At 37.7% G+C, this 13016-nt stretch overlaps 1 protein-coding gene across 1 annotated transcript; it reads right to left on the bottom strand.

Moving 5' to 3' along the window:
* Positions 1-1526: 1526 nt before the first annotated feature.
* Positions 1527-3392, bottom strand: LOC145165447 (small ribosomal subunit protein eS1). Its single transcript, XM_079084186.1, has 7 exons — positions 3241-3392; positions 3102-3149; positions 2897-3002; positions 2437-2574; positions 2156-2341; positions 1879-2079; positions 1527-1780 (listed from the first exon to the last, which is right to left on the bottom strand). The coding sequence occupies exons 1-7, from the start codon at positions 3249-3251 to the stop codon at positions 1688-1690; spliced, it is 783 nt and encodes a 260-aa protein (XP_078940312.1). The 5' UTR covers positions 3252-3392; the 3' UTR covers positions 1527-1687.
* Positions 3393-13016: the final 9624 nt, after the last annotated feature.

Raw genomic sequence — 13016 nt, 5'->3', positions numbered from 1 at the left:
ATGATCCTTTAAAATTTGAAGTTCAAGTTCAAATTGTGAATTCTAACTTACAATTGATCTAACTATACAATCTAAGAAACCACTTAGGTTGTGGTTATTTGGTAAGACATGTGGAAGATATGTTAGATAACTTATTGACTCGTGTTCAAAATCTGACACTACTCAGCTCTTATGGTCATGGAGGTTCGCATGCAGTGACTTCACAGCATGAGGTATATATTCATGTTTGCAGCAGGAATTAGTCAGATGCATGAAAGTTGGCTTGAAAACCCTCGTTTGGAAAGTTTCTTTACCAAAAAAAAAAAAAAAAAAAAATCATATACAATCTAAGATGAGAAATATTACCTCAATCTCATTTCTTAATATAAGATACACGCGGTCTAAATATTCAATTAACAAAAGTCAATGGAAAAATAAAATCTAAATATCAAATAGATTGGTTGTCAATAATTCTAAAATGTTTTGTTAGATTAAATAAAATCTTAATAAAAAAGATAAAAGCTAAATTAAATTTTATTGATGATTTTTTATAATTATTAGACTATGGGGAGTGGGTACATTTTTACCGCACCTTTGTCACGGTTTCAAGGAGGAACATTGCCCCATGACTGCGGTTTTGACCGCACATGGTAGAAAACAACCGCACTTTCTCTTCTCTTTCTCTTTCTTCTTCAACCACCTATCTCTCTCTTCTCCTCTTTTCTTCTTCCTTCTTTTTTGGTACACCACATCTAGTGTGTGGCAAATACCACACCAAAGTATGGTAAAATTGACATAACATCTACGTGGCATGGGAGGAAGTACGGTTCTTATGGTATCACTTCCTCTAGCCTTAATATATTAATATATTGTTACGATCATACACACGATTTATGATTTTATTTTTAAATGATATTATCATAAAATTATAGATCGTGATTTTAACATGAGTTTTAACCAAAACCAAATTCAAGTTTTGAATTTCAAATTGGTTTTGACCGTAAAATCAAAACCGAATTGTCCTAAATAAACAAATAACAATTTTCCAAAATTATATGTATTTGTATTATGGAAAAAATGAATACACTTTTGTTAAATCTATATAATCTTAGATACTAAACCTAATAACTATGTAGTTTTGTATGAAAATATAGTTCTCTCATCGAAATCATATATCCTAAAACATCATTTATCAAAAATCAATAAAGGGATTTTATGCATAATTGAAGAAATTAGAAATTTTAGGATACATGATTTTCAAGAAGGAAGTTGATCATCGTACAAAACATTGTTTAAATCCATACTTTATAAACGAAAATCATTTTGTATTCACTCAGCTCAGGCCGAACCCGTTCATTCAAAAGAACATCGTTCATTCAAAAGAACATCTTGTATCTGCCAAAACTTTTATAAAATGATTAAACGTTCTATAAAATAAGAGCTTAAATACTTGAATATACCCAAAGATCGAAAGTACAAATTACTTTGAATCTGGCTGATTGGATTATATTTTTCAAAATATGCATAAATCAAGAAGTTGAAACGGCTTTAAAAGAAACATAAATCCTCTTCCAAAGACATTACTACAAAAATTCAACATCAATCTAAAGCAAAAACTCATCAATAATCAAAAACAAAACCAAGATTTCATGTCTGTGACTTAAAGCAAACATAAAAGGGAACAACCAAGAAACTATATAACTCTCATTCAAGCACCAATTACTTCAGTTGCTTCTGGCTCTGCCTCCTCTGCAGGCCTTTCCACTTTAACACCTACATCTTCTGCATAATCATCATGAACCTACACATAAAAGAATAGTTGCAATTTTATAAATAAACTTGTAAACTAATTAATAATGTAAATGCAAAGCATGAGACTGAAGAAAAAAAACAGCATACCTCCATCAATTTTCCAAGATCAAACTTTGGTGCTTTCAAGATCTTGACTTTGCGAATGAAGACATTCTGTAAAGGGTAGATGCTGGACGTAGCCTTCTCAATCTCTCTTCCAATTGACTCAGGAATGAATTTTTGCACAAGCTCTTTTAGGTCACAAGATTGTGCCTGATTTACCATTATCTCCCTCATTTTGCGACGAATCTAACACAACCCAATAGAGAAAGTGTCATTCATCATATAAAAAAATGGTCATAGTGACAAAAGGATAGATTTTCACCTGTTTAATCTGACTAGATTGTGCATAGCATGTCCTTTTCACTTGGTTAGCACGTTTCTTGGTGAAGCCAATGCAGAACATCCTTAAAGTGTAGCTGTCAGTGGTTTTCACATCCACATGGGCTTCAATCAAAGATTGCCATTTTTTCACAAGTGATCTCAATTTGTCTGTTGTGAAATCCATGCCCTAAAAAGAAATGTAAAGTTACAAAATGAATATGAATGATTGGATTGTATATAGTTAGAAGATGGAAATAGATATTCATGTGTTGTATTGTGTACCCAGAAGTTGGTCAAAACATTCTTTCCTTGAACATCTTCAGCTCTCAAACGGATCTTTCTGTGGGCATGATCCTCATCGTTTTGGAGATCAGCCAAAGATATATCAAAGACACGGTGTTTCAGACCATCTGAAGCAATCTGATAAAAAAAGAATATTACTTTCAGTTCTTAATACCTAAACCCATATAGCAGAATTAAGATATTATACATAAATCATCGAAATCTTAGAGTACACAACAATCGTGATTTCGGCCAAAAAACTCTAGCCAAAAATAACTTCTCAAGCAAATAAACACCAATCAAACTAATCTGATAATGCAGCAAAAAACGATCTGATTTCATGTGAATCAAGTTTTTAATATCAAACTTGAACTTAATGATATCAATTTACCAGTAACTTTGAATGATAACAAAAATCAAATGTGAAGTAAGAAAAGGGGATAATAACAAAAAAAAATACCTTTGTACCCTGGGTACGTGAGACAAGGGTTTTGCCAACACTTCTAGTGTTGAACACCGATGGCGCTTTGATATCATACCAATCCTTCTTTGAGAAAGGATCGGCCCTGTTGAATATGCATATTTAAAATATTAGAATCCTGAAATTATTTACGAAAACAATGGAAAGATGGTCATTAGAAAGTAGAAAAGAAAAATAAACTAACGCTTTCTTCTTGCCACCCTTCTTCCCCTTGGAAATACGCTTGTTCTTTCTGCAAAATATTAAAATTTGAGCAAAAGCATTAACATATGAGCCATCGTTGAATGCGTACATAAAGAAAATGCAAGGAGATGCGATATTACCCAACCGCCATTGTTGGATAGTGAGTGCCGAGCGAATGAAGAGAACGAAGGGGGAAGATTTAAGGCTGCGCAGCAGATGAACGCAAACCCTACTGCTTTAATCCACGCAAAACCCTAAATTTTTGTGAGAGTAATATGTTTTATTTTTTCCCCTTGCGTTTTAAATTTCGTCTTTGAAGGATAGATGTTTTATGTTTACCTTTGGGAATTTTCACTTACCCCCTTTGACTTTTGTAATTATTTTTAGAGCAGCTTATAAAATTTATTCTTTGGGTTGTATGTAGTTTTATTTTTTCTTATCCTGCCTTTAAGTTTAAGTTTTTTTTTAGTGTTAACTAGGCGTTCACAAATAGAGAAAATTCATTAAATAACCAAAATTGAGGGTGTTTTAAGCATTTAACCATGAAAATGTGAGTTTTGGAAAATGACCACGAGATCCGCAGAGGGGCCTCTGCGGATCCCTTTAATCATCTGCGGAAATATGAATGGTAACGAGGAAATGATGTGGCATCACTAAAAGACAAAAAATATGGTAGGTATCATGGTTCCGCAGAAGTGACTATGTGAATCCATTTAACCCTCTACGTATCGCTAATATTCACAGATGATCGTTCGAATAAGGGGTAAAATCGGAAAATTGCCAAAACAAACTCATTCCTAATACCCTAACTGCGGAAGCTTGCTGCGGAAAGAAGAAGGAGGTGAATCGAACACGCTGAATCAATCATTTTGATGGTGCGTCGATCGCGAATTGTGGAACAACTACACTAGGATGTGTTATCCGATGGCTATGGAACACATGTAAGTTTTTTTTTCCTCATTTTGAAATTGTATGAAACTGTAATTGCCCGATTTTTGAATTAATTATATGTTTGTTAGCGTGTATGATAGTTTGTTAGGGTGTATGATAGTTTAATTGATTAGTAAATCCTGATTTTTTGCCCGATTTTTGTCATGAAAGTCTTTTTTCCTCCGAAAAACATATTTGCGGAGCTGTATGCTGAAGAACAAATCCGCAGAGGAGCCTTCTGCGGATCGACTTCATCTCTGCGAAATTCTTAATTTTTTTTTTATTATTTTGATTTTATATGCTGAATTCAGTATTATTACTTTTTTTTAGTTACATACTCCATTAAAATGTGAAATAGTTATAAAATTTATAAGAAAATATGTGTTATCCTTAGGAAGAAAGGCATTTCAGTCTTATTTTTTTAATTTTTCCATATATGTGTTATCTTTTGCAACATAGTATGTGTGGATGGCCTCATAATTAACTTTTAAAGTGGTGGTGGGGACTATTTTGAGGAAGTTCATTCCAAAACTAAATAGTATGCGACTTGAATTATTTTGAGAGACACCGTTTGAGATCTTCATCGGTATGCCCACCCCGAATGGTGACCTGATGCTCTGTAATTTGATGATGTTGCATGAGGTCCGTGATGTGCTGGTAGCTAGGGCTGTGAGGTTTCGGTTCGAGTTACAAGGCAGGGTGGTGGAATATGGTAACATCCGGATTCCCAGGTATGTCATTTTAAGTATTTATTTTTTAGGATCATTGACCTACTCGACGAGTTGGCGTTATAACTCGTCGAGTAGAGTCGGGATGGCCGCGTGGGTTTAATGATCTACTCGACGAGTCCGGATGTAGACTCGTCGAGTAGGCGCTGTGAGTTGAAACCCTAAATCTTTGGGTCTGAGACCTATTTAAAGGTCCTTATGGCCTTCATTTGCGGCCACACATACCCTTGAGAGACACCATTCGAACCAGAGAGCATAGAGAGAGCGGGGGAGCTAATTTCTTCACCTTAGAGATTTCTTGCAAGGAAGAAGGAGGGGATTCAAGCTAGGCTGACTTGAGGGGCTCAAATCTTCTGCCATTTCATTCAAAGTTGCTGCTTAAGGTATGAATCCCTGCCCATTTCTGTATGAATGGTAGATCTCATGAATCTAGGGTTCTTTTTCCCCTTTTTAGTTGAGTTATGGAGTATGTGAAGGCCCTTTGAGGCATAGGCATCAGATTTGGGCCTTGAGAGGTCCAGAGAGTCCCAATCATCCAGCTTTATGTCGTCCCATAAGAGTTTTGAGCCTAAGTTATCATTATAAGGGTTATTTTGTCAAATAGAGCTTGATGTGTGGTGCATGGACATAAAGGTTGAACCTTTACGTGACTTTTGGGTGCTAGAAGGCCATATCTATAAGTTAGAGAAACAGATCTGACCTCAGAAGGTCAAATGAGTATTGCCATGGAGGAAGCTCGCCGAGTCCATGAGAGGACTCGACGAGTCGGATCGGCTTGCCCCGCGATTCGTAACCAGTGGTAACTCGTCGAGTTGGGAGGTTAACTCGACGAGCTGAGTGAGGCCTTAGAAGGATTCAGAAGATACGCATGAACTCGCCGAGTCACACGAGTGTACTCGGCGAGTCTGGTCAAATTGGACCGTTGACTGGAGTTGACTTCATTTGACTTTAGGGTTTGGTCAAACTGATTAAGAGGGGCAGGGAGGGGTAGAATGGTATTCTACCCATTCTCTAGAGATGAGAATGTAAAGAGAGTATTGATTAGAATTATTATCATTGTGCTAAGCGGAGGCTAGATCGAGGATATCGAGCACGAGAGTTTACTAGACATCTTACGAGGTGAGTCTTCTCACTATACATTACCTAGAGCGGTATCTATGTGCAGACCGGAGGGTCTTATGTGTTATGTGTTTACTTGAGTGCATTGTGATTTATGTATGCTATGTGCTAACCAGACCGGACCGGAGGGTCCAACGATTTAGACCGGACCAGAGGGTCCAACGAGCTAGACCGGACCGGAGGGTCCAACGAGCTACGGGACTGGAGGGTCCCGCTGAGACACATGGACCAGAGGGTCTTACCGAGTTATAGCCTCGAGTGGCTTATGTGCTGAATGTGGTATTTTGGGGAACTCACTAAGCATTTATGCTTACCGTGTTATGTGATATGTGTTTCAGGTACTACCGAGGATCGCGGGAAGGCGCCGACATGATTTGTACACACTGGCAGAGGATTATGTTTTTTAGATTCTTGGATATATTTTATTGTGATGACATTTGATACATATGAGATTTTGAGAATATTATATGAGTTTTATTGTGTTCGAAAAATGAAAAATTGTTTTAAAATTTACGTCGTTACAAATATGGTGAAACCGAATTTTGTTTGATTAGCGGTTTAAGATTTGGACCTTATGTTGATGTAATTAATACAAATCACAACACAAAATCTGCATTACGGAATCGATTGTTCCCAAATGTGAGAGATGAAGATTTACGGCTGAAAAATATAGAAGACTACATAAAAGGGCCAACATTCTTGACTGATGGCGATGATGATGCGGTTATGCTTTTGAATAATTGCTTTTTGTTGAAAGGTCTCATATGACGTGATACAAATACGTGCATTCTGTCGGTAGTGTATGAGCTCGCCGATAATCTATATAATTGGAACATGTAGTAAATGTACTATTTATTTATAACTACGATATGATTTATATTAATTATAATGAGTACAACACGTTGCGTGGGGTGCGTTTTTATGGATGTATAGTTAGACTTTGGTTTGGGATAATCTACAAATATTTACGAGATCAAACCAATGTGGGTTCTGTGAAGACGTTGAAGTATACGGTGACCGGTTTTCACTTTCCGTTTAAGGTTAGTTTTAGGTGCAATTAATATTACACATTTTAAATAAAGCTGACAAAAATCGACCAAACCCGCCAACCCAACCCGAACCCGAACCCAACCTAAAATTAGCGGGTTGGGTTGAGATTTTCAACCCATTTAACTTAAATGGGTCAACTCGTCTAACCCATTTAATTAAATAGGTTGGGTTTGGTAAAAATTATCAACCCGTTTTCAACCCGTCAACTCATTTAATTTTAATATACATATTTAATTTAATATTATTTGAATATTATCATGTATTAATTAAAGTATTAATTTGTAAATTATAATGTTGCATTATTATTATCTGTGTTTAATAAATTTCAATCCTAATTTTCATCCTTTTTTTAACGCCGATAATACTGGTCACTCTCCAAAATCACTGTGAAACTAAACATTTTTAATGTTATTTGAACAATTTATTTGTATTTATGAATCTGGATTGTGCTTTTATAATAATTATGAATTTTTATTTATGTTTATAATTTAAGTGGTATAATATTTAATTATATAATTTATTTAATTGATTTTAAATGGGTTAACCCAAGTTTAACCTATTTATTTAATAGCTTGGGTCGGGAACTACATAAACAGGTCAACCTACTGACAACTCATTTATGTAAAAGGTTGGGTTGGGTTGTAAATATCAACCCATTTAAATAAACAGGTTGGGTTGGGTTGAAATTTTCAACCCAATTATTAAATGGGTTGAACCCGAACCCAACCCAGGTCGACCCATTGTCACCTCTAATTTTAAAGTGTTTATAATCATTGATAAATTATAACATGTTAAAGTTATATTAGGTATGCATTTTGGAGACATTTCCAGAAACTTTGAGGTATGTTCATCACACTGCAAATGAATTTCCAAGAATGAAGGCACGGAGAATAAAAACACAATTAAATGTCGAACAATGTTTACGTATATTAGACATGTCACTGGTATAGTTATACATTCATTATAAAGTTATATATAGTAAAAAATCTCAAAATTTATATGTAGTTAAAGCTAATGTTTTTATTTGCAGAAAAACAACACTCCACGTGTTGTTGAAGCAACGAATTTTGAGATCGAATTGTCATTCTGAAACATCCCAAAAATACAGATCAAAAATTTCGTTTTTAATTTTTAATAAAACCTTAGTTATCCAAAACACATGTTACAATATCTCAAACATCATATCAAATGTATATCAACATATCAGAGTGTAAACATCTCAGACTGAACAAATGGTGTGTGCACTGCAATCATCCCGAGCCCTTTCCCTTGCTACCGGAAGTACCTGAAACCAAAACTGAAAACTGTAAGCACGAAGCTTAGTGAGTCTCCCAAAACTACCACATACCATACACATAACATGCAACCAAGAGATACGGGCCCCCGCCCACTCTCATGGAGATTCGGGTCCCGCCCACACTCCGCTGTCTAGGAGATTCGGGCCCCGCCCACACTCCGTTGTCTAGGAGATTCGTGCCCCGCCCACACTCCGTTGTCTAGGAGATTCGGGCCCCGCCCACACTCCGCTACTAACATGCATATAATTATCACACAGAAAACAAGTATATCTATTCCTATCAAGCATTCACATATCTATACTCAAGTAATACTACGAGATTCGGGCCCCGCCCACACTCGGCTACTATGAGATTCGGGCCCCGCCCACACTCGGCTACTATGAGATTCGGGCCCCGCCCACACTCACATACATAACTAAACACATACAAGTATCACGCAGACAACAAGTATAGCAATCCAACAATCTGACTGATATATATACTCTGATAATAATGAGATACGGGCCTCGCCTACACTCCGTGTTCCTATCAAGAACATATAAACTACATGGGCCGGCATTGGTGCCTTGGCGCCGTTCAATCCAGGAGGAAACTCACATCGTACTGCTGAAATCCTGCGAATAGATCTCTGGCTACTAGCTGACAGATCCCCAAGCTGTCAACATCAAAACAAAACCCAATTAACCATTTGGGATTCCTATGCATAACTCTAAAATCCCCACTTGGGGTAAAAGGACCATTTTACCCCTAACCTAGCTTGGTCCAAGATTAAGGCCTAAACTCATACCCTGAGAGCCCAAAAAGTCAAATAGTCAACCAAATTCCAGCTATGGCCTAGTTTTCCAAATTGGGCCCAAACCTCTACATGGTCTTGCCTTAAGGCCCAACCATTTATTCTTGGTCCAACACTTGACATTCTGATGGTCCAATATCTCATAATCATAAAGGCCCGGTTATGGCCCATCTATGCCGCAATTTTCCAAATTGGGCCAAAACCTTTCCAATGGGCCTTATCCTTAAGCCCAATCCAAGTGTTATAGTCCATTTACTTGTTAACAGAAAGGCCCAACTCTAAACCCAACACAATTAGGGTTTTCACATGAAATGACGATTAGGGTTAATTAGAAACACTTAACCATTAAGGACTTAATCCATTAAGTCCATTAATCTACTAGGTCAATCATACAGTGTAATTGGGCATAAGCCATACATCAATCTACTGGTCCAAACACGGGTCCCGACAATCCAAAACTAACATCTTTCAAAATTAGGGTTTTCTAAACCCTAATTAGGGTTTCCAACCCAAACACAAGCAAACCACGTCCAAGATTAAGCTACTGGGCCGATTAGGGTTCCACTAGGTCGGGTACCGCCCACTACCACCTCGGGTAGTGGTGGTCAGTGGCGGCTCACGGTGGCGGCCACCACCTCACGGGGTGGTGGTTATGATTCTAGGCCAAAATAAAGACAAAAGTACCCCAAGCACCAGTCCACACACATCCATAAACACACAGCCACCGGAGATGGTGGCTAGTGGTGGTGGTGGGTTTTCCGGCCACACAAACACACATACAAACTCATAAATACCGAAAACAACAATTACACTCGAACACACACCCACAGCCACCTCCCATGGTGGCTGGTGGCGGCGAGATACGGCAGAAATGGCAGCCACCATGCTTGGCTGCCATGGTGGTGCGCCTAACCTCCGGCCAACAATCTTCGCGAGTCCAACAACGTCACACGTAAAAATTGTTGGGTTTTGAGCATTCTAACACTCCTAAGTGTACATGCAACCCTAAATACCTTGGATCTATGTTTTCTCTATTATACATGCAAATATGAATATTCCAAGGTATTACCCTATCTAGCATACAATCCTTGATACTTGGGTAATATAACAAGTTAGAATACATACCTTTTAATGAAGCTTGAAGTCTTGAACTTTAAGAGCTTAGCCCCAATAGTGTGGAAGCCTCAAGTGGAATCACAAATCACCAAAACACGTTGGAAGACTTTAGAGAATATGGATACTTGGCTCACACTTATGAAATCGGTTATTGCCCTCTTTAGTGTATCCACACTAGCCACTAGCCTAATTTCATGAACCATAAGACCCTTTATATAGTGTGGAGGATTAGGGTTAAACCCTAATACCCATGACCTTTCATTTCCTAGGATCCATGGGTTAAAGCTCCATGGACTATCCATGAAGACTTAGCCCAACCTAAATGAACTTGGCCCACTACACATATATATCTAAGAGTCCATATTTAATTAGTTCCTTTTGATCACTTAATTAATTATAAATTAATTCTTGATCAATACTAATTAAATAATATGATTATATATTAATATATTAGAACTTATAATATATTAATATAAATCATAAATATACTATTCTCAAAAGACTATCCATATAAATTGTGCCGGTGAAGTGCAACCCAAATGGACCATGCCGGGTCGGGTCAAGTACATACCAAATATAGTTATAGACTTAGACATTAATCCAACAAAAATGCGACGAGAAACAACAACCATCAGCCACCATCTTGACGGCTGGCAACATCGAAGTCGACGGAACAGGCGGCCGAGGCCGGCAGCGGCAGTAATAGTGTTTCCCACGTCACACACGTCGAAAGAACAAAGGAAAAAGGAGAAGTCAGGTTGCAACTAGCTTACCAGGTGCCCTCGGTCGTCTATGACTCAAGTAGGGACGTTCACAGCTTCGCTTGAGGGTCTCGGTGGCTCATTCTGTCTTCGGCAGCAGGGATTGTCGTGGTGGCGTACGATGTCGAGGCTGTTGTGGTAGGGTGGTGCTCGGTCACAGCAGGGGCGACGGCTGAAGAGCACTTCCAAGGTGGTGGCGGCTGGTTCATCCTTAGGGTTAGGGTTTTGGGTGATCCACGCGAGGGAAGGATGGTATCGGGTTTAATCACGTGTCCATTCAAACTTCAATTCATTTATCTAATATTAGTCCCTCCCCACAATATTGTTTTCAATTTAAATCCAAAACTTACACTTTAGCCTATGCCTCCATAAAATCTTTTCAACTTTAATCCAATATTTACCATTCAGCCCCTTCCTTCAAGATTTTATTTCAATTTAAATCCATAATTTACCAAACCACCCTCAACCTCCAAAATTCTTTACAAACTAATCCGGGAATTACATTTTAACCCCAACAACAACGCCTTGCTAAATTATTCCGCATTTAGGGCCACTATTCGTTAATAAAATTTTTATCTATTTATTTATTTAACAACGGGATGTTACATTGTGAGTTCTAAAGTATATATATGGTATAACATTGTGGGATTGAAATCCCTACATATGGCATACACGAAGCCTCGCAGTTGACCACCATCAGGGTGGTTGACCAAGTACGCGGGGCGTACTCCCATGTACGCGGGGCGTTCCCTCGCAGCCTCCAAACTCCATTAAGTGCTTAATGGCTTAAGCACTTAAGTCCATATTTCATATCTAAGGTCCAAACACACTCTAGAGTCATAAAGTTTCCAACTTTATGACTTTACAAGTCAAAAAAACGCTTAACACAAGGTCTTAATCCATTAAGACCTTCTACAAGATGCATGAAGCAAATCTAACAAATGAGGCCTCATTTTTATGGCTTAGGACCCCTCTTAGGGCCTGAAAGGACAACTCAAATCGACAGGAACAAACCATGCACAAGATAAGACTTTTGGGACCAAAAAGTAACATAAAAACACCCAAAAATGAGATCCAACAAACAAGTCTTCAAGGTAGGAACTTTATACCTTGAAATGATGGAGAATGGTGCAAAACTTCCAAATCCAAGATGCTCTACTCCTCCAAGTTGAGCTTGACCTCCTTCCTTATTCTTCTAATCACACAAACACATTCTTTAATGCTTGAAATGGCCTTACAAGATGATTCTAGGGTTTTAATCACGAAAGAGAGGGTGGAGGGTGTTTAGGTGAAGAGAAAAGAGGCCATAAAGATGCTTAAATACCACCCAAATCCGAAAAATTAGGGTTTCCTTCTTTAGCTAGTACGCCCCGCGTACATAAGTGTATGCCCAACGTATTAGGGCGCGCCCTAGTACGCTCAACGTACACACATGTACGCATGACGTACTTCTCCTGCCAAAATTACGAGAATGCCACTAGGGCTTCAAGGCACATTCTCTTGGACTTAGGGACCAAAATGTCATATAATAAAATTAAAGTGATGAATTTAGAAGTACTTTAACATCGGGATGTTACATGGTATTTGTAAGGAAAGTGTCACAACTAGCAATTATGGGCTAGGAAATACTGTCTTATTGTAATCAACTCTTGATGTATCTTGTAGCTTCAAGTCTAAGGTTATACATATTACTCATTCAAAAACAACTATTCGAATCAAGACTCACTGTGACATCCCCATTTTCACGGCAAAAAAAAAACCGATTTGTTTATGCTTTATTTTGAAAACCAGAGTATCTTTTAAAGAAATGTGTAGCGGAATTTGTTCCCAAAAAAACATGATAAATACGTTATCAAATCATTTCCGAAGAAATGTATTTTATTTATTTTTAAAACATTGGGATGTCATCGTCAATACAGAAACATAAGCATAAACATAACTTACATTCATTTACACCAGTGATCTACATCTCTTTTAAATCTCTCAGTATAAAGTAGCTTCATATCGACACCTGTGATACATATAAGCTTGAGTGGGTCAGGTTGGGAAACCTCGTGAGTACATAGGGTTTTCAACCCACAATAATATAATTATTATGTTTAAACATCAAACAATCAACCC

Source organism: Lactuca virosa, chromosome 3 (genome assembly GCF_052849685.1).
Source record: "Lactuca virosa cultivar CGN04683 chromosome 3, Lactuca_virosa_CGN04683_v6, whole genome shotgun sequence".
NCBI classification, from domain to species: domain Eukaryota; kingdom Viridiplantae; phylum Streptophyta; class Magnoliopsida; order Asterales; family Asteraceae; genus Lactuca; species Lactuca virosa.
Note: the sequence above shows the minus strand (reverse complement) of the source record. Positions and strands in the feature narration are given on the sequence as shown.